The sequence below is a fragment of the Alternaria atra genome, assembly GCF_907166805.1.
Source record: "Alternaria atra isolate CS162 genome assembly, contig: 28, whole genome shotgun sequence".
NCBI lineage: Eukaryota > Fungi > Ascomycota > Dothideomycetes > Pleosporales > Pleosporaceae > Alternaria > Alternaria atra.
The window spans coordinates 1,858,523-1,880,538 of NW_025091326.1; the positions used below are offsets into that span (position 1 = coordinate 1,858,523).

A 22,016-nucleotide genomic window follows, 5' to 3' on the forward strand; every position below is an offset into this window, starting at 1 on the left:
TGTTCGCGTCTGAGAAGTGGCGGAAAACAATTACACAACTTCGTTGGAGTTGGATAACTAACAGGCATCATGATACCACAAAAGCAAGAGCAAGGCCACTGGCTGGACAAATATGCGACAAACTATGCTGAATGGAAGTTATCTGATAGTGCAGATGGCAAACAGCTGTTCAGGCGACCGCTCGGGCTAGTGGAGACATCATTCGACTCAGATGGCACGTATTATGGCGGCCGGGCAGGTACGTGGGGTCTTTCAAACAGCTTGTGTTCATGTTGCCACAGTCTATAGTGTTTCGCCTATTGTTCGCGGCTGTGAACAACACACGGAAGGGTGCAAGGTGCTTTAGGCCTATTCGTCAGGTCAATCATCATCAGAACGCAACTGATCATGCCACAGACATGACGGCCCTCTTCACGATAGCAATCCAACACAAACTTTCAAAAGCAGAGCTCAGGCACAGGATAGCGCTTGCATGGACTTCTTTACGCCTCCAACACCCTCTGCTCCTGGCTCGAGTGACCGAAGACCAAGAAGGAGGAACACGAGGTTTCACCGTCGACGTACCCGACTCTCAAGATTCTGCCGTCGAAGAAGTCGAGAGGAGCATTGTCTGGATTGAAGAAGCATACGACGAAGTAAACGAAAAAGAACTGTACCATCATGCTTACAACGTAACTCGCATCATTGAACCCGCAAAATGCCTATCGAAACTTCACGTCCTGCCGTTGCGACAGTTGCTGGACGGAACATATGAGCTGCGCTTCCTCATCGTAATTGCGCATCAGATATCAGATGGTCTCTCGGCGTACAGCTGGTTCAGCCACTTCATTCGCATCCTAAACCAGCCATCTCAGGACATCTTAACAGAAATCGAGTCTTTTCGTACACGAGAGAAGATCAAGGCAGTCTTACCAGCCGCCCAAGAAGATCTGTACCCGCCGATTGCAGGAAACAGAGCGAGACAGCGCTGGTTCTGGGCGCTTATTAGAGTGTTGAGACACGTGAAGAAAGGACTACCGCCTACCTTTACGAATCCGCTACGGAGAGATAAAAGGCTCGACGAACCATTGCCATTGGAACCCAAATTCGATAGAATTTTCGACTATAGTCCTTCGACCCGCCCACCGATGTCCTGTGGCCATGTTTCCGCATCGCTTTCGCCCGCCGCCTCGGCACGTCTGATATCACTATGTCGATCTGCAAACGTCAGTATAGGTGCTGGATGTTTCGCTCTTGCCGGCTTAGCGATGATGTCCATCCACGAGAAGCGTTCTCCTTCAACCAATCATCCGCCATTCACAGCGTCGTTTCCCCTAAACCCACGCGCCTTCTTCGTGAACCCGCCACCGGCGGACTCATGCATGCTAGCCTTCAGCGAAGGGATAGTCATGCCATTCTTATCCTCCGATCTACCTGTAGAGGGACGATTCAAGCTAGTAGCGAAACACGCGAATCGCGAGCTGAGAGTCTACCAAAAACGTCTAAAGGGAAAAGGCAAGACAGGTACGGCGGGTATTCTAGACAAACACTCACCAGGCCGCCTCCTCGCAAGCGGATATGTCGCGCAAATTGAACGAGTCGAAGCAAAGCTACCACCCGAACGTCGTTCACCTTCCTTCCAGAACCCACAAGGCTCTTTAGCTCCCAGTACAGCAGGGTTTGGAGCTACGTGCGGTGTCTCCTCCATCGGGCCTCTAGCTGCGTTTTTTAAGCGCGGAACTTACGATGTTCACAACTTGGAAGGGAAGGACTTTATGGCGGATTTCCGAGATGTGAAGATTGGTGTTAGGGCACGGGACAATGAGTTCTTGATTGGAAGCTCGACGAGTGCGGAGGGAATCGTTGGGTTTGGGGTTAGCTATGATCTTAATGCGATTAGTGCTGAAGCGGCGGAGACGTGGAGGGAGACGATCGAGGGGCTGTTGGAGGCGAGGGAGGCGGCAAAGCTGTAGACCAGGGATAAGATTGGGGGCTGCAAAGGAAATTGTATTTTCTGAGTGTTTCACTAAAACGTATTCTGAAGGTACTTGCTGAACCCTGTACGAGCATATTCAAAACTTGAGCCACATCAAACACCTTTGGGATATTTTATGACATTGCGAGATAAGTCGGCGAGTACGAGCTTAGTAGCAAAGATTGTGATCTCAGAAACATTCAAGACAAGAAACCTTAATCTGTAGCTCCTCTACCGTTCAATCTCTCTGAGAAATGCCAGTTGTTCCTCGAAGATACTACCACGCTTGGAAAGACTTTCCGCAATGTCTCGACCGTTTTGTCGAGACGAATGCCTTCTTTATACCATATCACAATCCTCTCCAAGCCTTTGAGATGGCCAAGACGCTCGAAGTGTACTTCACGAACAATTCCATACGTGTCAATGATGTCCAGTGCCATGATCGCGTGTAGTTGATCAGAGGTCATGTAACTACGCGGATCCTCGATGCCTATCATGTCTTGGAAAACAAAGGTGTTGAGAGCATATGGAAGGATTGCTGTCTCTGCGTAGATTTGGGAACAACTTCGGATGAGGTTGTAGCTGAAGGTGCGTCGTAGGTATCGCCTATGAAAGCGGTTCCTTGGGATCGGCTTGAGGTTTGGCCTATTGCCACCCAATGTGTACAGTGTACTCGTACACAAGGTTGCGAAGCTCGGGTGGTAGGCGGAGAAGAGGAGAGTTTGCCTGATTCGCTTTGGTTCTACTGAAGTGTCAATCCGGTACGGCGGAAGTGAGAGCTATTCAACTTACCGACGTACCCGTTCGGCCTGGGAAGTGATCGGGTGATATAATCCCTCGAGATCTGTCGAATGCTCCATCGCAGTGTCGTAATCGATGTTCTCATTGGACTAATGCATCAGAGTTGTGGCTGCTTGAGCTAGTTTGTTCTCAATATGGGTAGAGAGGTAGGAAGTAGACCTGTTAAGATATACAGCAGAGGTAAAGGTAGGTGCGCATAGAGTCTCTGCAAGGTATTGAGGAGCAAACGGAACTGGAGGTAAGCAAATACAATCACCCACAACCTACGCGGCACCGATTCGATTCAGTAAATCGCAAGCCTTATTTTCAAGTTTTAAATTATTCTCTCATCTGTTCTCTCGCCTGTTCCCTCATCCGTTCACTCGATTGTCTCTTGCAAATGTATGCAGCCTGCTGCGCACAGCTACTTCCAGTGGTGAACGGTTGCTAGTTTACTACGTATGGCAAGGATCTGATCAAGTTCTCCACATACAGTTTTCAATCAAGTAATAAGCGGCCCAAAATTCTGAATTTCCCTTGCCTTTTATATTTCGTGGTCTATAGTCCTTCCTTCTCCAGCCAACACTTCAACTCGAACATTTCAGAAAACCCGCTATCCGACAATACATCTCTACGGGATTAGAATACATAGGAAAATGTCCACTGTCCGCTATCTGCGCCAACACCACACCTCCCTTCTCCAGCTGCCTCAAATAAGATAGCCCGCGATTCTCCTCCCCAAACATAAACATCTTTGCACACGGCAGCCCGAGAAACATACCTAGCAAATCCTCCTCATCTGAAAATTGTACCATGGATTCGAAAATCGGCCGTACGGCTCCAGCGCGGACCCGCGATTGCAACGTACTCGCAAATGAATAGTTGCCGTATGATTTCGTCGCACATATACGACAAATAAAGGCATCGAGGAACACTTCTGGATCCTCTGTAGAGAACTCAAATATCTGTCGACTTAAAAACAGTCCTCTGGTGCTAGATTACCTTTGATGTTGACAAAGCTCAGCACTCGATCCGGATGCCGGTTCGCAAGTAGCGGCGCGGTAAGCCCATCCATCGAATGGCCTATGAGATGGAATCGTGAGATTTGGAAATGCGATAAGACGGCTTCTGCGGTTTCTACGAGGAAGGAAATAGTTGATGTAGAGGGATTGGCGCTATATGTTTATCCGCATCCAGGGGCGTTGTAGGCGAGGTATGCATGGTGTTGCAGGAAAGAGTTGACGGTAAGGTCCGCAAGATCTTCTTTGCTGGAGCCGAAGCTATGGATGAAGAGGATTGGAGGATTGTAGTTTAGGTTGTGGATTTTTGAAATGGTAAGGTTTGTGCGTTGGACTTGGAGGGGTACTTTGTGTATGTGAGAGCCATTTCAAGTGTCGGAGATGCAATGTGATTATGCTTGAGGGCGAGGCGGCTCCAGACAACCTGTCCGTATAGAGCGATCGATCCCTGAAAGTCATATCTCAATGCCGACTAGTCCACAGGTTCGGCAAAAGTCTGTCTCGCCGTTGCGATGAGTCTTTATGCTTCGCAGTGGGGCCGGTAGTGCACCTCGGGGTGCACGTCTGGTCACCGACGGCATACGCAGCTTTTCACCGAACATGACTGTTCAAACCTCAACATGGCTCGAATAGCATCATATAAGACCGTGCGCACCCAGCTTCACTACCAAAGCCACAAGTCAACTTCACTACCATGCCCGAACTCACGAATGATCCAGAAAAAGCCGTGTCAACAGGCACGCCAATGGCGCCCGAAGCTGCCGTTTCGCAACCACTAAGCACATTGAGCAAGACTGAGACTAGAGCGTCCGAAATGTTCGACAGTATACCCGTGTGGCGCAAATACATCATCGTCTTCGCAACGAGTTGGACGACCCTCGCTGCATGTTTCTCGAGCACTTCGCTCCTCAGCGCAAGCACGGAGATAGCAGCGGATCTACACACCACTCCGGAGGTTGTTAGTCTCTCAACAGCGGGCTTGATATTCGCTATTGGGTTGAGCGCATTGGTATGGAGCCCTATAGCTGCGGTGAGTTTTGATAGTAGTATCTCTGATGAAAACATTGAAGCTAAGTGGCGTAGATTGTAGGACGAAAGTTAGCGTACAATGCTTGTCTTGCTGTGTTGTTTAGCTTAACTATTGGTGCTGCTGTCGCACCGAATATGCCTGTATTTGTCACTATGCGTGTTTTGTCGGGCTTCCAAGGTTGCTATTTCCATGTCGCTGGTCAGACTATCATCGCAGAGTACTTTCCTCCCGTAAGTACTCCAGTCACATATCGATACCACAGATTGAGGTATCTAATGGATCGTGACAGATTCAACGTGGTACTGCGAACGGCTTCTTCCTAGCTGGAACAGTCCTAGGACCACCCCTCGGTCCCCTAGTAGCGGGCGTCATGATGACCTACTCGAGTTGGCGCAGCGTTCTGTGGCTCCAAGTCGCAATGATCGGCCTCGCTTTCATTCTCGCGCTGTTCTTCGTGCCAGCGAGCAGGACGGATGCACCAGTGCTCACGTTGAACTTGCGAGGCCGAGCTGCGCTGGCTCAGTTCAACCCAACGCCAGTCTTCAAGCAGATGACCTATCCGAATATTATATTCACAGTACGTTGAACAAAACGGCTGTCCGTAATGAGCGTATAGGCTAAGAGTCTTCGATAGCATCTAAGTTGTGGCTTCCTTAGCTGGTCGCAATACTCCCTTCTCTCCGCACCCCGTCATATCCTCGTTACCCGCTTCGGCCTTACATCACCGCTCTCCTCAGGTCTTTTCTATATCGCGCCCGCGACAGGCTTCCTGCTTGGCACGACTGTTGGGGGACGCTACTCAGACATTACGGTTCGGCGGTACATCAAAATACGAGGCGAGCGATTACCCCAAGACCGGTTGAATGCGGGAATGCTCGCTTTCTTCGTAGTCATTCCTACAGCTTCCCTCGTATATGGATGGGGTCTGCAGTATGGCCCGACGTCAAGAGCAGCTCTTGCATTGCCGATCGTTACGAGCTTCTTCACCGCCGCTGGGTTGTTGGCCGCGTTTGCAAGCTTAAACACGTATTGCGCTGAAGCGTTCCCGAAAAAGCGGAGAGAAGTAATTGCGGGCAAGTACCTTATCCAGTACACGATTTCGGCTTGTTCAAGTGCTGGCGTGGTGCCCTTGATGGAAGCCATTGGCATCGGTCCAACTGCTACCATTAGCACAGTGTTGGTTTTGGTGGCTGGTGGCCTAACGTTTCTGACGGCTAGATATGCCAATTCGATGGTTGAGCGAGCGGACGCGAAAAAACTTCGTCCACGAGTAACATGGCGTTGGCCATCGATGATCCCGACGGAAGCAGTGTTTCCTGTCGCCACGATTGGTTCTCGGCGTTAAACTATATATACCTAGGCGCCATTGTTCCAGATGCTTCTCGATCTAATCGCAGCAGTCCAGGTTGTCTGCACGTTGTTCGTTCAGATATCTCCGCCCACTCCCCAGCCATCCGTCCACCAATATGGTGTCTGTAACCCACCAAAGGCAGGGCTACTGAACGCTTGGAGGTCTAGGTCAGATTCCGAAAGGAAGTACTGGAGGGAAGGATCAGCAAGGGCCATGCCAGCAGTCATGGCCTCGTTGGAAGCAAGAAGCAATGGCCCCGCATCAACCAAAGATGGTTGTTGCGTTGAGCCTGGGGCAAAGCTAGTATCAGTCACAAGTTGCATACTCTGCTCAATTGCATCCATGTGCTTAACAAACTCTTTCGCGCCATAGTTGCCGCTTTGAGCAAGCTGCCGCAACAATTCCACTGCGTTTTTGAAATCATCACCGTCTGTTTGACTCCGCAGCGACCGCAAGAGGCTAGAAATAGCGAGAACCGTAGTAGCCGAGAATAAGTACTGAGTATCGAAATAGTCCAGCGTAGCAAAGGTTCCGTGAATCCAGGCTTCTGTAAGGATGCGATAGGTGTGACGTGCGCATTGAATGCATGTTTCTGCAAGTGCGAGAGCGCCTTCTGGAAGGTTGCGCTTTGGATCAATGGTAGGATCTGACCATGACTGCTTGTGGCTACGGAGGACATGAAGAAGAATCGGTCGTGTAGCAAGTATACAACACTATTGTGGTCAGCACTGGTCCAATGTCATCATTAGTAGACAGACCTGGTTGAAGCGCAAATGTAGATAGACGATATGAATAGGTACCGAAGCATCGTTATCCTTGATTTGAAACTTAGCTGGCAAGGCGTCCATCCATTTGGTAAGATCCTTAAGCATCGCCTGGACTCTTTTAGAAAACGAGTCGTGATGGTTCCTCCTACTGTAGATGGCTCGCGTCAATCGAGCAGCAATTCTGGACAGCTCGATGCTGTTCAGGCTGTAGTCAATGTCGCCGAAATCGCCTTCTTCTGCAGCATCAAGACCGTCGCCGCTTGGCAAGTCTACCATGATATCATCATCAGCAACAGATACAGGAAGACCGAGCTTCGAGGCGCATGATCTATCGAGGGTATATGTGGACCACCATAGCCGCACGCGATGCTCTCTCACAAGCCGATCGGGACACTGCTGTTCAGGTATGTTCATATTCATGCCCATGATAAGACCAAGTCTGCAGGCTGAGCTTGAGAAGATGTAAGCCGAGTGGCGACGATTGACCGTGAAAGAGAAAAGGACCTTGCTAATATTAGGACCAATCTTTTCGTATCAGATCTTTGGTATCACAAACCAGTAGCAGTGCGACTTCTATGGTGTCCATTTGCGGTCGCTCAGCAGGAATACTAATCATCTTCCTCGCTTGAGCGAAGTAGGCTAACCCGGGAAATGTCGTCTCCATGGAAGCATGTTTAGCCGAATATACCTCGCCAAGTGCAAACAGTGCCAAAAGCTTACAAATGGCAACCCGATCACCATTGCCATTGTTCTTGATGGCTTCTTCCAGAGTTCTTGCAACTTGGCTCTTGCGCACGATGTGGTAATACTGGCAAACGGTAGACAAGGCTACCTTGACCAAAAAGCGTGCTCTTGCAGGTGACGGCCAGTTAAATGGAGCTTCAGATAGCAGCATCAAGGAGTCGTCTTGCACATGGCTCATCCGAGGTAGATGCTTGGTATTCCCTATGGCAAGGGTCTGTCGGAACCTCGTTGCAAACGCCGCATCTGCAGCTTCTCCAACGTGGATGGGTACATGCTCTGAAGACACTGCGTGAAACCATGGCCTGTCTTCAAGGAGCGGGTTACGGACAGCTTCATGCACAGCTATGCTGCTCTCGAGGGATTCTTCGACGGGAGCAGCAGCATGAGCGGGATCGCGGGCACTGCTGCGCAGATGCTCAATTTCCTTTAACAGCTCTTCCACGTACTGTTCGCTGAGCTTGATTTGCCGGTCGCGCGATGGATACACGCAAGACGTCGTTGTATCGTTATTCTGGCAGTTTGAGCATGGATGGCCGCCTGAGCATTTCACCTTCCGCGAATGACATCTCTGGCAACTAAACACATCAACGATCTTGCGAGACTTGTACAATATCAAAGTATCTTACGCAACTGGCTTGTTGGCCTTCTTCTGTACCGAACCAGCTCTCGAAAGCCTTGTCGGCGAGGTCGTCGGTGGCATGTTGGATGTTGCCGGAAAGTTACCAGTGGCGAGGTCGGAGGTTTTCTGGTCAAGCCGAGAGCCTGAGAGGACCCCTGGCACGGCGAGTGATCACGCACGCCGACGCTAGTCAATGTTACTAAAGACTTGACCACGACGTATCTATTGGACGGAGCATCTCGTCACCCTTCTTTTTTCTGATGCGTCCCAATTTCTCATGACCTCCTTGTGCCTATGAAGGCCGAATGACCACTCTCTTTTGCCTCGGTGAGTGCAACTGCTGGATCTGCGCCTCGGTCGAATAGGAACCACGTCAGCTCGCGTACATCTTTATCTAGCCTGCCAATGCGAACAATGTACTCTAGTGGTGTTCCCTATTCTCCTCGCATTTTAGTGTTGGGTGGAAAGTCCAGCTTATTAACATCCAAGCCTACAAAATCAACCAAATAGCGCACCATGTCCTTACGCTCGGCATACCGCGCTCTGCTCTGCCCTTGCTTTTCGTCGTCTTTTTCCGCATCTTAGACTTGGGCCACCAGAGTTGCCTGTTCGGCAATGTATAAAAGGCAAGCGAAGTGGCCGCGGTGTGCTTGTTGATAGGTGCTTGCTGCAGTGCGGATGTGAAGATGACAGAGTTTCTGTTCAGAAGAATGGATAAATGTTTGATTGTGGGTCTGAGAATCGAAGGGTTGAGCTGGGAAAGCGGAAGGACATTAAAAAGCAGCTAGGCAACAACTCCTTCCCTCGCGTTTCGTCCCGCACGTGACAAAGTCTCAAACTTAATGGGCTTAGATATGTCGTTGTTCTGCTTACGCATTCAAATATGGGTCGCAATGTCTTGTTACTATTGCTTAGGCGCTCTAGAGCTAACACTTTAGCCCAATCGCTGGTGTAGGTACTATGAACTTCTAAACTCCCGATTCATGTACCTACACAAAGACCATATTGACATCACCCACCGGTCCCCTCTGCCGCCGCATCTTCTGCCTCTTTGAAAGAACGAGAAGTATGTCTACTAATTACTAGCCAAGCGACACGTTTCAAACACAGCTTCCGCAGGCCTTTACACCTCCCCAAGCTTGGAAGCACATCTTGCAGACAATGAGTTGGGTCCTTATATCCCCAGTGTGGATCAAGCACTATCGTTCTTATTGCTTCGATTTGAGCTTGCTTGCGTAGATTGAGAAAGTGATCAAGCTCACGTCTCGTCCCGAAGTGGAAGGTGTTTTTAGAATACACCAGAACAGCCGCCTCATAGTAGATTTGACGGCAGACGCGCGGTAAAGCGAATTTGGTGTGCCAGGAGACAAAGTTGGAGACTGTGACGCCGCCTTCGAAGATACTAGTGCGCCACTCACGAAAGTACTCAGACCAGTAATGAAGGATTTGAGTCTCACCGAGAGCATACTCAAATATCATGTTTCGAAGTTCGGCAGGGAGACGAAGAAGAGGTGATTGTGTAAAGTTGGACTCGACGCTTACAGATGAGTTAGCTGATTGATTGAGTGGAGGATTTCTGGTAAGGATGGGCTTACGTGGAGACGAGCTCTTGGGGTGTTCTGAGTAAGGAGACGAGACCATTGCCGCGACGGTAAACACGCTTGGTACTTCGTGAAGGCTTCTTGACTTTAGCGGGTTTGGTGAGGCTTGTAGGTCGGTCACGCATGTTGTAGCGGGCTGTATAGTTCCGCCTTCGGACTTGGACTTCGCCATGGCGGCTGCGTTTTGGAGTCGAAATATAGATCGAGACAGTCAAGGTTAAGTGGTCAGAGTTGAAATATCGGAGAGGGGTTCTGTTAAGAGGCCAACTGATAACATTAGTAAAGTGGATCCTTAATTGTTCCGTAAGGCAGCCATAGCCACAAAGAATGCGTCAATGCGCCCAGGTGAATGATCAGACTCAAAACCGTCAGTGCTTTCTTGCTTTTTTCAATCCATTCCGAATCTTATCCAAGGACTAAGTTCTCTCTCACGACCCTTGCCAGACTACCATTCACTACTAAAGTGCTCTTACTATCACCACTGAGCCTTTTGATAACACTTTCAACCAGCTCGAACTGAATTGCAAGATGTCCTGGGCGTTGGAGATATCAGTCGCACACAAGACAAACGGCGGCCTTTCACCTCTCCATATAACACCAGATCGTCCTATATCTGTGTAAGTAACGAGCCTAACCGGGTCCTCGACTTTCCCTAACAGTGTCCGGTGCTCGGGACAAGAGCGTCAACTCTCCCCTCTTGAGACTATCAGCAGAACTTCGAATCAAGACTTGGCGTTACGCACTAGGTACCATGAACATCCTTCTGTTATGGAGCCAGAAGCCAGTTCGATATCGCGAGAACGGATCCACACTTTTGTTGGACTTCGACATTGACCTCCCACTCAGCCTCCCTCGTACCCGCCGACAGATCTACTCTGAAGCTAGCTTAGTCTTCTACTGCGATAGCACCTTCGTCTTCCACTAGCCCTCAGACATCGATCAGTTTCAAAAACGTCCTCGGAATGGTCAATTTGAGGCAGGGCGATATATTCGACATGGACCTACCTCCTCGAGAGGCTCCATGGTAGGCTGGTAACCGAAGATTTGTTTTACGATCGTAATCGCTTGGGTCTCTATCGCGAGGATCCATTAAATGCCATTGGGTACTCATTTTGTGGTCCTTCTTCGGTGTTGCCAAACATGCGTGCGCTTGTGTTTACATATCGGAACAGCGACATGCTTTTGTGGATCAATAGGGCTGTATGGGCATGAGACAAAGGCTCGATGAGGTAGTGGCAAGGGCACGACTTCTTGAGAAGGGGTTCGAGATTAGATGACTTCAACTGTTTGGGTGGGAACAAATTCAATGAGGATCCATGGATATTCATCGAGTGAGGCGAGGTTCTCGATTCGGTGGAGGGTGCGGGATGCTGTATCCGATGAGTTTATATCGAGGTACTGAACCTGTCATTGCAACCGTGTGAATGACGAAGGATATCGAAGACGAAAAGAGTGCGAAGAACAGAGCAGCTTTGAATTGGTTCAATGACTCTCACTTCAACCCGACTATCTCCTCTCCAACCCCTCATACAAAAGCCCCTCCACACCCGCAACAAAGTCCATCCAAGCCTTCTCACAGAAAGGGTAATAATTCCCCCACACTGCCACCACAATCTCCTTTTCCTTGTCAACCCAAAACTCAACATTCGTCGCACCATACCAATACACACTCCCATTGCTTCTTCCCCCTTTCCCATTATCAAATACTCGATCCGCGCCCTGGACACCGCATCCCAGACCAAAGCTGCCTTGCGGATCCAGGAATGGTACAGAGAGATCTACAGGAATAATAATAGGAGACGCACCCGAGTCTTGCAAACAGCGGGAGTCATTGCGAAGAGCTTCAGGCAGCTGCGGACGACAAATCTCCATTACGCTTCCGGCAGAGAGTATTCGACGGCCACTGATGGGATCCACTCCAGCGTTCTGTGGAAGTAGGATAGTAAGGAGGTGTGTGTAGTCTCCTGCACTAGCGACTAAACCCGTTCCTAGGCAACCAGTATGATAACCGCCCTCGGGGAATGCATCCAGCCTTCTTACAATCTCAGGTTCCGGCGGATCAATAGTGATGAACTCTTCGCCGTTTCGCAACGTCCTAGGCCAGAATTTGCCAGTGTTGTGTGGAGACGATGTGACGTCTCCACCGTATGCTGGTTCGAAACCGATTTCCTTTAGGCCAAGTGGATCGAAGATGTTCTTTTGGAGGTAGGAGTGGAGGGATTGCTTGGTGACGCGTTCGATGAGTACGGCGATCCAGTCGAGACCTTGGCCGTAGTTTGTATGTGTGCCTGGTTGCCATAACAGAGGGCTTGCAAGGAGTATCCCGTAAGGGCTTGTCGCTTCGTTTGTTGTTTCCCAGACTCCTTCGCCGAGGTCTTGTATGTACTCCAATAACAGCTTATTGAAATAGGTGTGCCCACCGCCGTATGTATGATTCATCAGCATCCTTGCCGTTATATCGCCCCTTCGATCTTCGAACTGCCATAATTTCTTCCCTGTCTCAGCATCAATTTCATAGCCAGTCAATACCTGTTTGGCGGCGAGTTCAGGTAACCAGGTATTGATGGTGGCGGGGTCGTCGAGGGTCACGAGGCCGTTTTCGACGAGCTGCATGTAAGCCATCGCGCCGACAATCTTGGTAAGAGACTGAATGATGGCCATAGAGCTCGGTGTAGGTCGTTTTCCTGAAGCATTGCCATGGGAGAAAAGCACATTGTTCTGAGCATCTACAACGTGGACGAGAGCACACGGTAGGTCAGGCACAGATGTGCCATTCTGAATAGCAAGATCGATGTATGATTCCAAATACGAGACAGCCTTCTGCTTAATGGTATGAGGCGCCATAGTTGTTTGCACGTCCGTGGACTGGATCAGAAGGCAGCAACGAGGCCATTGCAAAGCGGCTTATAAGCATGGAAAGACAGAACACGCCTGCGAATTGTGTCGATGCAGCATGCTGACTATGCAGCCCCTGATGCTGCGGCAATTCTATCCTCAGGAATCTTACGTTAGTCGAGTCTGTTTTTGGAGCATATCATGCTATAGAGGCATGAGCAGGCAAGGCAATGTGGGGTAAGCCGCTGTTTTCGGTCTGCTCTAACACGGAAGGCAAGCGACAAGCCAGACCAATGCCATCTGTAATCGACTGTACCATTCCATAAGTATGATAGTGCCGGCCGACGATTATTTGGCAATGTTCCACATCCGGTCTTACTGATGCTGACTTTTCGCGTGGTGATATAGTAATCGCAACACGCCATCGGCTGCAAGGCCAGACCTCGAAACAGCGACGCACACATGCAACCGCTTAGCGGGACTAGACTCAGACGACACTTCTCTTTCTTATTTTGACGCGCTCTTCATGCGAAACTCGGGGATTTAAAATCGCCCGCCTCTTCACTTCGTCCATGGCAGACCCAACTTCTTCATCTCGACCGCCAGCTGCAAGATGTAATCAATACTCTCGCACTGCGTCTTCGCCTTATGCACATTATCACCCCACACATAAATCCCATGTCGCCTCACAAGAATCGCATAGGAATCGGGGTGCTTCTCCATCGCCTCCTCTAAGCTCTCCCTCAGGTCCTCTTCATGCGCCGTGTTCTCGATGATTGGTATGCGCAGACGGTCGTAGTAGCCGAGGTTGCCCTGCTTCCCTCTGCCCTTCGGTATGCCTTTGATTTGTTCAATTTCTTCGATCTCAAAGCATGCGTCTTTTCCGAAGTCGCGCTCGACGAGAAGGGTCACGAGGACGGCCCATTGCGAGTGGGTATGGATGCAGCAACCGGCGCCGCGTTCGAAGGCTGCGAGGAAGAGCGGAGTGCATGCCGAGGGTTTAAGGACCTGTAGTTACCTTAGCTACTTTGTCCTATGGGTCTAGATTCACGAGGTATACCTGTGGTCTTCTCAAGTACTCTTTGCTGTTGAAGTCCATGACGAACATGTCGGTAGGCTTCATAAGCTCCTTCTGCACGCCGCTGGGCGCGATGTAGATCTTGTCTTCATGGCGTATGCTCGTTCCTCCGCCAGTGCCTGTCACCTGGCGGGATCCGCGTGTTAGCCATCGCTCGATTGTCGCTTCATCTGCGTCCCCCCGACGCCTGGAGATCATCGTACCCAGCCCAAGTTGTAAAACTTTGCGCAAAGCGTGCAAATGTGGTTTGCTGGGTGACCAGGGTCTTCAGAATGCACGAGGGCCTCAGCATCGTGTTCGTTGGAACCCATTGTGAGCTTTCGCAGAATGGTTATGAATGTGTGAAGTTTGGTGGATTTTCACGAGCCAAATGACGCGACTTGGGATCGCGACTACCCCACGTGGTCCGCGCTAGTGTTCACCCCGCCATGGTAGTCAGGCACAGACGCAAATACTACTCTGACCAGGTCGTACCGGGACCACGAGTTCTTTTGAAAGAGTGTTTGTGTTTATTAGTTACTACATGGGAACAAGGCTGTCTCATAGTAAAAGACCACAGCCTGAGGTATCATCGACGTCCAATGCTTATGCCGCTGCCATTCCTCCACCAAAGTCGCTCGAGTTGGGTATCATATTTAGTTCGTGGTCGAGTTTTGAGCCAAAGGAGAAGGCTCATGTTCCTTCTTCTTATCCAAATGAAGTACTTCCTTGACCTTCTCGCCCAAACCTTTGCGGTCGGGCGAGGAGCTGTGGCCGCCATGCTTCTCCTTGTAGACGTTTCCGGCGCCACCTCGCTGCAGTCATGTCAGTTATGAGTGGTATTCCTGATTTGGTGTGACATACGCCAGTGTGGAACTCGTCTTGCGCGCTGCGCTGGTTGATCTCGGGGACCATGTCTACCGAGCGACGACCTTCGTCAGACTGCGGCCCAACGCGAGGCGACTTTCCAATGTTGCCAGCTCCCCCACGGCCAGTGGAGAAGTCTCCATCGAGAGATTCGCCTTGGATGCCTTCACGAACGAGACCTCCGTCAGTGTAGACGTTGGTGTCGGGGCCGATGTTGCCGGCACCTGCATCGGCGATCAGCTACTCATCTTGCGTATGTTGGAACCTCTTTTCTCAGAAGCGTACCTCCGCGACCGGTCGAATGAATTGGTGTGGTAGTCATTCTTCTTCTATCTTACTATTTCGCAGTTGTTCGCAAAACAAATGTTATCTTGTTCAAATTTCAATAGAGTCGATGTCAAGGATGTAGGATATGCTGGGATGGTTGAACAGCAGGGCGAAGCGCGATTTCGGGCTCTTATATTTGCTCTTCCAGTCCTACAAACAGGTCATCTCAAAGTGACGCAATGACGCAATCCCATCTCAAGGTGCTCAATCCATTGGCAACGCGGGATGGAGGTAGCTTCCGAGTCGAAAACAGACGCCAGCATGCTCATGGCTGCTAGCCGTCCAACTAAGACGATGAGCCAAGGAAAGATGCGAGCATAAGATAGAAATTTTGATGGGTTTGACTGTCCGTATTGTCCCGTGGGTGTGATTTATGCGATGGCGTGAGGTGATCTCCGGCGTTCGCGCGATAAGGCCGGGTGAATTGATTCGCCCAGCGACTGACTAAGCGAGCTGTATCCCACTGCTCGACTGGGTGGTTGCACTCTTACATGTCATCGCCAACAGAGACACGGCTTGGATGCGAGGTCGGCGGAAGCTTTGGCGAGTGATGCAACGCACGATGTTTGCTGGGTTTTGTAGCCTTGGAACTATTGTCAGCCTTGACGCAGGGGCAGCGAACAGGAAGATGCAGGGTTCGCCAAACCACCCTAATGTGCGGATTTAGGGTTAAAGCTTTGTCTTGATGGTCCGCAGACCCTAGAGAAACGGCATTAAGACTGTAGACCTGAACACCATCATTCGCTTACAGTAAACAAGGGCAAAGTACTCATCCGATGTTGACATGATACTGACACGAAGGTACTACAGTGATACTTGTTACAAAAAGACCAGCACCTTGCGTGCGCTTCTCTCAGACGGTGGTAGAGTACTGAAAATCAGGCGTGAGCTTCGCATGGTACTGACATGTCTCGGCTTGGCACACAAGTGGTTTGGGAGTATGCCTACAGGGACTAGATTATGATTATGCGCTAACAAAGCGCTCCGACTATTATCATGACTGTACAAAACATTGCAGAACTGAGAAAGGGGTATCATGTTATCAGACATCCGATGCGTAGGAGGTGACATGCTTCACGACCTTAGACCTTGCTCGTCGCTGGGCCTGCTCTGTCCTTCCTCCGCGCATCTAGCTTGCACCTTGTCTTGATCCGCATGCTTCGCAGGATCGAAGACATAGATTGGGAACTCAAGGAAGATGGTCCTCTTCAAAATGACCGGCATCTTCGCATATAGCTGGGGTGGAAAGGGAATGAGGATGCTTGTCCGGTGGAGATATCGCTCGTACGCAGGCCATTGGGTACCTTTCTCATATCTCTTTTTTGCGCCGGGACGTTCTTGGAGGGTCAGACCGGACACAAACATGAGTAGCAAGGTCAAGAAGAAGGCTCCGAGGATAGACGCATATAGCGCGTTGTATGCGCCACCAGAGACGTAGTTGTATGCTGCAGGAGATATAGCAATCATGAAGATACCTGCTACAGTTAGCATAGACATGGCAAGTTTGAATGAGCAATACTTACCGAACTGAATGATGATCTCTCCGAAGTAATTGGGATGTCGGGTCCAGGAGAAGAATCCAACATTGCAGACGGCACCGTCACTACCATGAGCGGTACGGAACCGGTACTTCTGGATATCGGAGACACTCTCCATGATGAAGCCGATAGACCAGAGAACAATGCCCGCGATGTCCCGGCCCGTTCCAAAGCCTGGCTGATCGAATTGCGTGACTTTTGGCGAGTTCAGGATGGTAACTGGTAAAGACACTGTCCAGACCCAGAACATTTGACTGCAATTCATCAGTAAATGACACCTAGCTGATATCTGGAGTAACTCACAATATCCAAAACCCGAGGAATGACCAAAACTTGTCCCTCTTGTCGTCGAAGCGATCATCTTTTCCAGTCTTCAAGATCCTGAAGAGGAGGAAGCCGCTTAGTCTCGCTGCCCATAGCATAATAAACAGCGATACTACAATATTGCGCGCATCACCGCGATTCTCACTGCAGGAGAGCGTAATTATAGCAAGAAGGATGAAGTTGGTGCCACCAGCAAAATCGGTAAGTTTGTCGAACTTGAACGAGAAGGCAATCGCAAAGAACAACAGCTGGTATGCAACAGTGACGAGGAAGGTAATGGCAAGATAATAGTCGTCGAGGACGTGTACAGCTGCCATATTAGCCGTTGGACGATGCTAGCGTTGTGTGCACGCAGCTTAGAGCAGAGCTGCGTCTACATATACAGAAGCCTGGAGGCTTATAGCTGCTCGCTACGTACGGAAGCCGAACTTTCCACTCTGCGCTGGCAAAATTTGGCCGACTCCGACGAGCAAGAATCGTATTCTTTGCGATGGAAGTTGGACCTAGGGGCTCGGAAGCGTCAGGCACAAGGGTAATGACGCACGTCATCGGTCGCCAAGCCACGATGACTAGGCACGACTCTCTCCCGCGATCACCAGCCTTACGCGCATTCTTCATCGAACGACACCGCTGTGCATGCTTCGTGATCACTGATTATAAACTACCACACGGTACTTAAGCGGAAATAAATCGGCAATGAAAGATCGATTCCATACATGCACAAGCGGAACGAAGAAAACGGCATACAACGGACTGAAACGCCCCTGGTATGAGCCCCATCGCCTCGAGCATATCGCGTGTCAGACCTCACCACCGTGGCGGCTGGCCAGACGATCGTGAAGCTTAACCACCACCAAAACTGCTAATCGCGGGCCCGTCAATCATGGGTTCTACGCTACCATCCTGCAACAAACCTTGATGACTAGGTTGACCCGACAATGCTAACACCGGCAGCACTACTGCGCGCAGGCCCTTCATACGAGGAAGATCGTTCCGACCCTTGAGACGCACTTGACTATTGTTCGAGTAGCCGCGAAAGCTCGAAACCAGCACCACATCCTTAGAAACATGGTGAGCGGGGCTGACATGTCGGACCCATTAAGTAGTATAGTTTCCGCCTCAGTCATGAACTTTTGAACGGTTTGGGCACGCTCTCGCACTACTCGGAAGCTTACACTCGTTTGGATCCGAACCACCTGTTTCTATCGTGTGTCCATACATTTCCGTCCTGCCCTCAACTCTCTTCGGTCTTTCTGCTGTGCAGGTACTGAACGTTTCTGCATGTCTGTGACATCAATTTCGATTCTATTCCAGCTGGACTGTTGATGTATTAATTACTAATTTTCTTTTCCATCGTCTTCAATTCTCGTTATCTTCGTCGAAAACTCCGCCATGACAAGAACTCGATCATCCTGGGTGCCAGCCCTGCTGCTAATCGGCGCAGTACGTATATCGCATGCTTGAACAGATAGCATGTACTGACTACGTATAGACGGTCGCTCAAGCAACACTTGATCTTCACAACACCAACGTACGACCCGAAACCGTCGGCAGGCGGATCGAGGACTTGATATCTGGGGTCGACCGGGCGCAGGGAGGTGCCGTAGAAGCACTCAACGTACCTGTTATCGAACAAGCAAACGCACTGCATAATGGGAACATCGCTGCCAGGATCGCACAGAATGGACTGGACGCAAACGCCTTGCTAAATGGGATCGCGCAAGGACAAGGCCAAAGGAGCGGGACTGGAGACATCAGCACAGATGATGTCGGTGGAGATCTTGCGAACCAGATCGCTGGTGGAGGTTCAACGAGCATTGACAATATTCTAAGCGGGCTCGATGGCCAAAAACAAGGCGCACCAGCGAACCAGACCAGTATATCACAAGGTCAAGGCCAGAGCCCTGCACAAGCGGCATCACAGGGCGGTAACCAAGGAACGGGAAGCGACATCAACTCGAGCAATATCGCCGGTGACCTTGCAAATCAACTGGCTCCGAAACCCGGCTCGAGCGAAAGCAGTGTCGCCGACGTTGCTGGAGACCTAGCTAATCAACTCGCACCCAACGGACAAGGCCAGCTGCCACCACCACCTCAAGCTGAAGCACAACAGAATGGCAGTAACGCTCAACCTATTCAAGTTGTTTCAACTGTCATCACAGAGGCCAACGGCCAGAAGATCGCAACAGCACTGGTCGAAGCGGCACCTCAACAAGCAGCCGCGCCTTCACCAGCGGCTGCAGGGGAAGCACCAACAGGAGAATTGTCATCGGCCCCGGCAGAGGCAACATCTGCATCATCACCAGCTGGAGGAGAAGCAGCTGCTGCATCATCATCATCAGCCGCCGGACAGGCACCAGCAGAAGCTTCCTTTGCGTCCAAACCCGCAAAGACAGTCTTTCCCGCTGGGAAGTCAGCCCTACCTGCAGTGACCCCTGTTCCTTGGACGAATTCCCCTATGGCCGCTGGGAAATCGAACAGCACGAGTGCCATGGAGGCTGTTGCTGAGCCTATGCCGACTGTAACTCCAGCGGAAGGCAAGAACTCTACGGTACGTTGAGGATCTGTTTTGGATCGTGATCATTGCTAATTCTGTTCAAGGCCTCCGCTGTTGCGGCTCCACCCGCTGCCGCCGTTACTGTTTCTGCAGGAGGCGAGCTCGCGGTTGGTGCACAAGGCGCCTCAAACTCAACTTTTGCCAGTGCCGCAGCGATCAACTCGGCTACGCTCACGCCCGGAGGTCTTGCTGCGACGACTACGACCAAGGTGGGCATGGCAGTTACCGTTCAAGCTGACGGTAGCGGTGGAAACGGCACGGCTGGGGTCAACAGTGCCTTGACGAGCGCTTCTTCGGGTGGAGCTGGTGCTGCAGCGGCTGTTACAGTTGTCGCCGGCTCAGGCTCTGGAACGAACGGTACCTCTTCTTCCGGGGCTGCTGCAGCTGCAGTTACCGTTGTCGCAGGAGATGGAACCAATGGAACCGCCAACGCAGCTGCATCTTCCTCCGGCGCTGCCGCAGCAGCCGTCACCGTTGTCGCTGGCGACGGAACCAATGGAACCGCCAATGCAGCCGCGTCTTCCTCTTCAGCCAAACCCTCGATCAACTCAGCGTCTCTCAAGCCCGCTGGTATCGCAGCCGCGTCAACGACCACAGCTGCGGCCGCCGCCGTCACCGTGGTCGCAGGATCTGGTGGCGCCGCCGCCGCTACAGCAGCTTCCCAGTGCAACTGTGCTTGCATGTGTCCAGCAGGTTCCTTTCCCATGTCTGCACCACAAGCTCAACCCTTCCAACTGGGATCCATGAGCAGTGCGCCCACGGAAAGCAAGAGCACCATGCAAACTGTAGTCGGCGGTGCGGTAACAGTGGTCGCTGGAGGAGAACCCGCTTCTGGGGTCCAACAAGCAGCTTCTACCAGCTCAAGCAGCACCGTGTCTATCGACTCGGCTACACTGACTCGACCTGGACTTGTTGCAGGAACTACGACAAGTGCGGCTGGAGCGGGCGTTACTATGTTGGCTAGTGGATCTGTCCCTGCTTCTGCGTCCACTTCTTCGACTCCTGCTGCGACCTCAGCATCTTCGTCCATCTTGCCCTCTGTTGAGGTATCGCTCGCAAGCGCATCATCATCTTCCTCTTCTGCTCCATCAGCAACAACAAGTGCAGTTGCTCAAAGCCAAGTCGCAGCTAACGCGCCTGCACCTACGCCCGTCGGAGAGACGAGTTCGGGGCAGGCTCTGCCGTTCGACATTAGTACGGTTGCGCTGCAGAGTCGGGTTACGGTGAATCTAGGGAGGAGGTTGGCGAAACCGACAGAGGTTAAGAGAGGGTGGTGGTAGGTTTTTCAATATCTCTTTGCTCAGACTGCGGGTGTATTAGTTTGTTTCTATGGTATATAGTTTGGTCGCAGCAGTTGAGCATTGAGTGCTCCTGCGAGGTAGTAATGTCGGGAAAGAATACAAGAATGTGGATATGCGTATTCTTGTGCATTGCTGCTTGTGTCTATGGGTATCATCTGGTGCCGTATTGCTCTTTTCATCGCGATTGTTTCTCTTCTCCGCCCACCTCTTGCATCTTCGCCTTTTTGGTCTTGGCTTGTTGCCGCTTCAAGTTCGGCTTGTCTACTTTGGTCTCGTGGACGGGAGTACCTTCCAAGTTTTCACCTGGCCGCTTGCCATTCTGGTTCTTGTTCGCTTTCCCCTTCTGGCCTTGCTTGTCCTTGCCATCAGCTGCAGATTTCTCCACTGGCTTCTCTCCACCATATACGATATCTACTATGCCCTTGAAACTCTGGCGCTTTAGTCGCGCGAACTCAACTACGCTCCTTGGTTCTTTGGTAAGACCGTCTTTCCCCCTCTCGGTGCCGAGTCCCCATACAGAAGCCAGGTTGATGACATCGCTTGGTGCGCGTATGCCTAGTACGCTCTTCGCCTCGGAACTAAACATGAGGCCCCTACCACGGGTCACGCGTATGAGTTGTGTCGCATTGCTAATCAGATTGCGCTTTGCGGCCGGGTCGCTCGACATGATGCCTTGGCTGTAGCAGATTTCAATCTTAATTCCTCGGGATATAGCCATTCCCAATGTGGGGAACTTGAAGTGTGATTCAAAGCGCCGAGTCAGGTCTAGTGAGATTATATCCACGTCCAGACTCATGCATGCTTGCTGGAGGGTGCGGTCGTCGGTTGGTCGCGCGGCTACGAGGTCATATTGTTGCTGGAGTTGGGGTATGCGGAAGTTGGATGCCGAGTCGGTGAGGAAAATGTTGCAGCGTCGTAAGATGCGCATGCGGGGAGGTACTGGGAAGGGGAGTTTCGAGGGTACGGGTGAACTCTGGTTGAGAGCCTGTTAGCGAGTGAACAGGCGCATAAGTGAAAGTGATAAGATGGAGGGGGATAGGGTCGCAGCTTCTTTCTCTACGTACAATATCAGAGGGCAGTTTTCCCGAATAAGTGTGTGTGAGAGCAACGACATCGTATCCTACTGCACCGCGTCAGTCCACCATTGGCGCATTCAACTACAACTAAAAGCTCACATTCGTCGAGAAAAGCCACTGTGCGCTGCAACTCGCGCGTCGCGTCGGTCCAGGGAACATTTAGGTCGTGGAACATGGCTGCAATGGCCGAGACAGCAAGTGCAGATGTGGGATGGGGAGAAGCGCGACAGCGAAAGGCAAATAATTGTAAGTGAGATGGATCGTCATTC

The 22,016-nt window shown here is 51.0% G+C and overlaps 8 protein-coding genes across 8 annotated transcripts; 3 read left to right on the plus strand and 5 right to left on the minus strand.

The window, feature by feature from the left end:
- Nucleotides 1-69: 69 nt before the first annotated feature.
- Nucleotides 70-1,952, plus strand: ALTATR162_LOCUS7689 (uncharacterized protein; the record flags this gene model as incomplete). The annotated part of the gene is made up of 2 exons (XM_043315318.1): nucleotides 70-238; nucleotides 397-1,952. 2 exons carry the CDS (start codon nucleotides 70-72, stop codon nucleotides 1,950-1,952), a joined length of 1,725 nt encoding a protein of 574 aa, XP_043171253.1.
- A 2,495-nt stretch (nucleotides 1,953-4,447) lies between these two features.
- ALTATR162_LOCUS7690 (uncharacterized protein) lies at nucleotides 4,448-5,369 on the plus strand (the record flags this gene model as incomplete). Its single annotated transcript, XM_043315319.1, has 3 exons — nucleotides 4,448-4,783; nucleotides 4,837-5,013; nucleotides 5,073-5,369. The coding sequence occupies 3 exons, from the start codon at nucleotides 4,448-4,450 to the stop codon at nucleotides 5,367-5,369; spliced, it is 810 nt and encodes a 269-aa protein (XP_043171254.1).
- Nucleotides 5,370-5,578: 209 nt separating this feature from the next.
- On the minus strand, nucleotides 5,579-8,345 carry ALTATR162_LOCUS7691 (uncharacterized protein; the record flags this gene model as incomplete). Its single annotated transcript, XM_043315320.1, has 6 exons — nucleotides 5,579-5,940; nucleotides 5,987-6,170; nucleotides 6,227-6,847; nucleotides 6,893-7,405; nucleotides 7,458-8,220; nucleotides 8,272-8,345. 6 exons carry the CDS (start codon nucleotides 8,343-8,345, stop codon nucleotides 5,579-5,581), a joined length of 2,517 nt encoding a protein of 838 aa, XP_043171255.1.
- Nucleotides 8,346-11,371: 3,026 nt separating this feature from the next.
- Nucleotides 11,372-12,709, minus strand: ALTATR162_LOCUS7692 (uncharacterized protein; the record flags this gene model as incomplete). Its single annotated transcript, XM_043315321.1, has 1 exon — nucleotides 11,372-12,709. One exon carries the CDS (start codon nucleotides 12,707-12,709, stop codon nucleotides 11,372-11,374), a length of 1,338 nt encoding a protein of 445 aa, XP_043171256.1.
- Nucleotides 12,710-13,261: 552 nt separating this feature from the next.
- ALTATR162_LOCUS7693 (uncharacterized protein) lies at nucleotides 13,262-14,089 on the minus strand (the record flags this gene model as incomplete). The annotated part of the gene is made up of 3 exons (XM_043315322.1): nucleotides 13,262-13,708; nucleotides 13,761-13,904; nucleotides 13,982-14,089. The coding sequence occupies 3 exons, from the start codon at nucleotides 14,087-14,089 to the stop codon at nucleotides 13,262-13,264; spliced, it is 699 nt and encodes a 232-aa protein (XP_043171257.1).
- Nucleotides 14,090-14,413: 324 nt separating this feature from the next.
- Nucleotides 14,414-17,130, minus strand: ALTATR162_LOCUS7694 (uncharacterized protein; the record flags this gene model as incomplete). Its single annotated transcript, XM_043315323.1, has 5 exons — nucleotides 14,414-14,572; nucleotides 14,622-14,848; nucleotides 16,040-16,426; nucleotides 16,475-16,743; nucleotides 16,793-17,130. The coding sequence occupies 5 exons, from the start codon at nucleotides 17,128-17,130 to the stop codon at nucleotides 14,414-14,416; spliced, it is 1,380 nt and encodes a 459-aa protein (XP_043171258.1).
- Nucleotides 17,131-18,205: 1,075 nt separating this feature from the next.
- On the plus strand, nucleotides 18,206-20,650 carry ALTATR162_LOCUS7695 (uncharacterized protein; the record flags this gene model as incomplete). Its single annotated transcript, XM_043315324.1, has 3 exons — nucleotides 18,206-18,256; nucleotides 18,306-19,364; nucleotides 19,415-20,650. 3 exons carry the CDS (start codon nucleotides 18,206-18,208, stop codon nucleotides 20,648-20,650), a joined length of 2,346 nt encoding a protein of 781 aa, XP_043171259.1.
- Nucleotides 20,651-20,846: 196 nt separating this feature from the next.
- ALTATR162_LOCUS7696 (uncharacterized protein) lies at nucleotides 20,847-21,922 on the minus strand (the record flags this gene model as incomplete). The annotated part of the gene is made up of 3 exons (XM_043315325.1): nucleotides 20,847-21,656; nucleotides 21,736-21,794; nucleotides 21,847-21,922. 3 exons carry the CDS (start codon nucleotides 21,920-21,922, stop codon nucleotides 20,847-20,849), a joined length of 945 nt encoding a protein of 314 aa, XP_043171260.1.
- Between the last annotated feature and the right edge of the window lie 94 nt (nucleotides 21,923-22,016).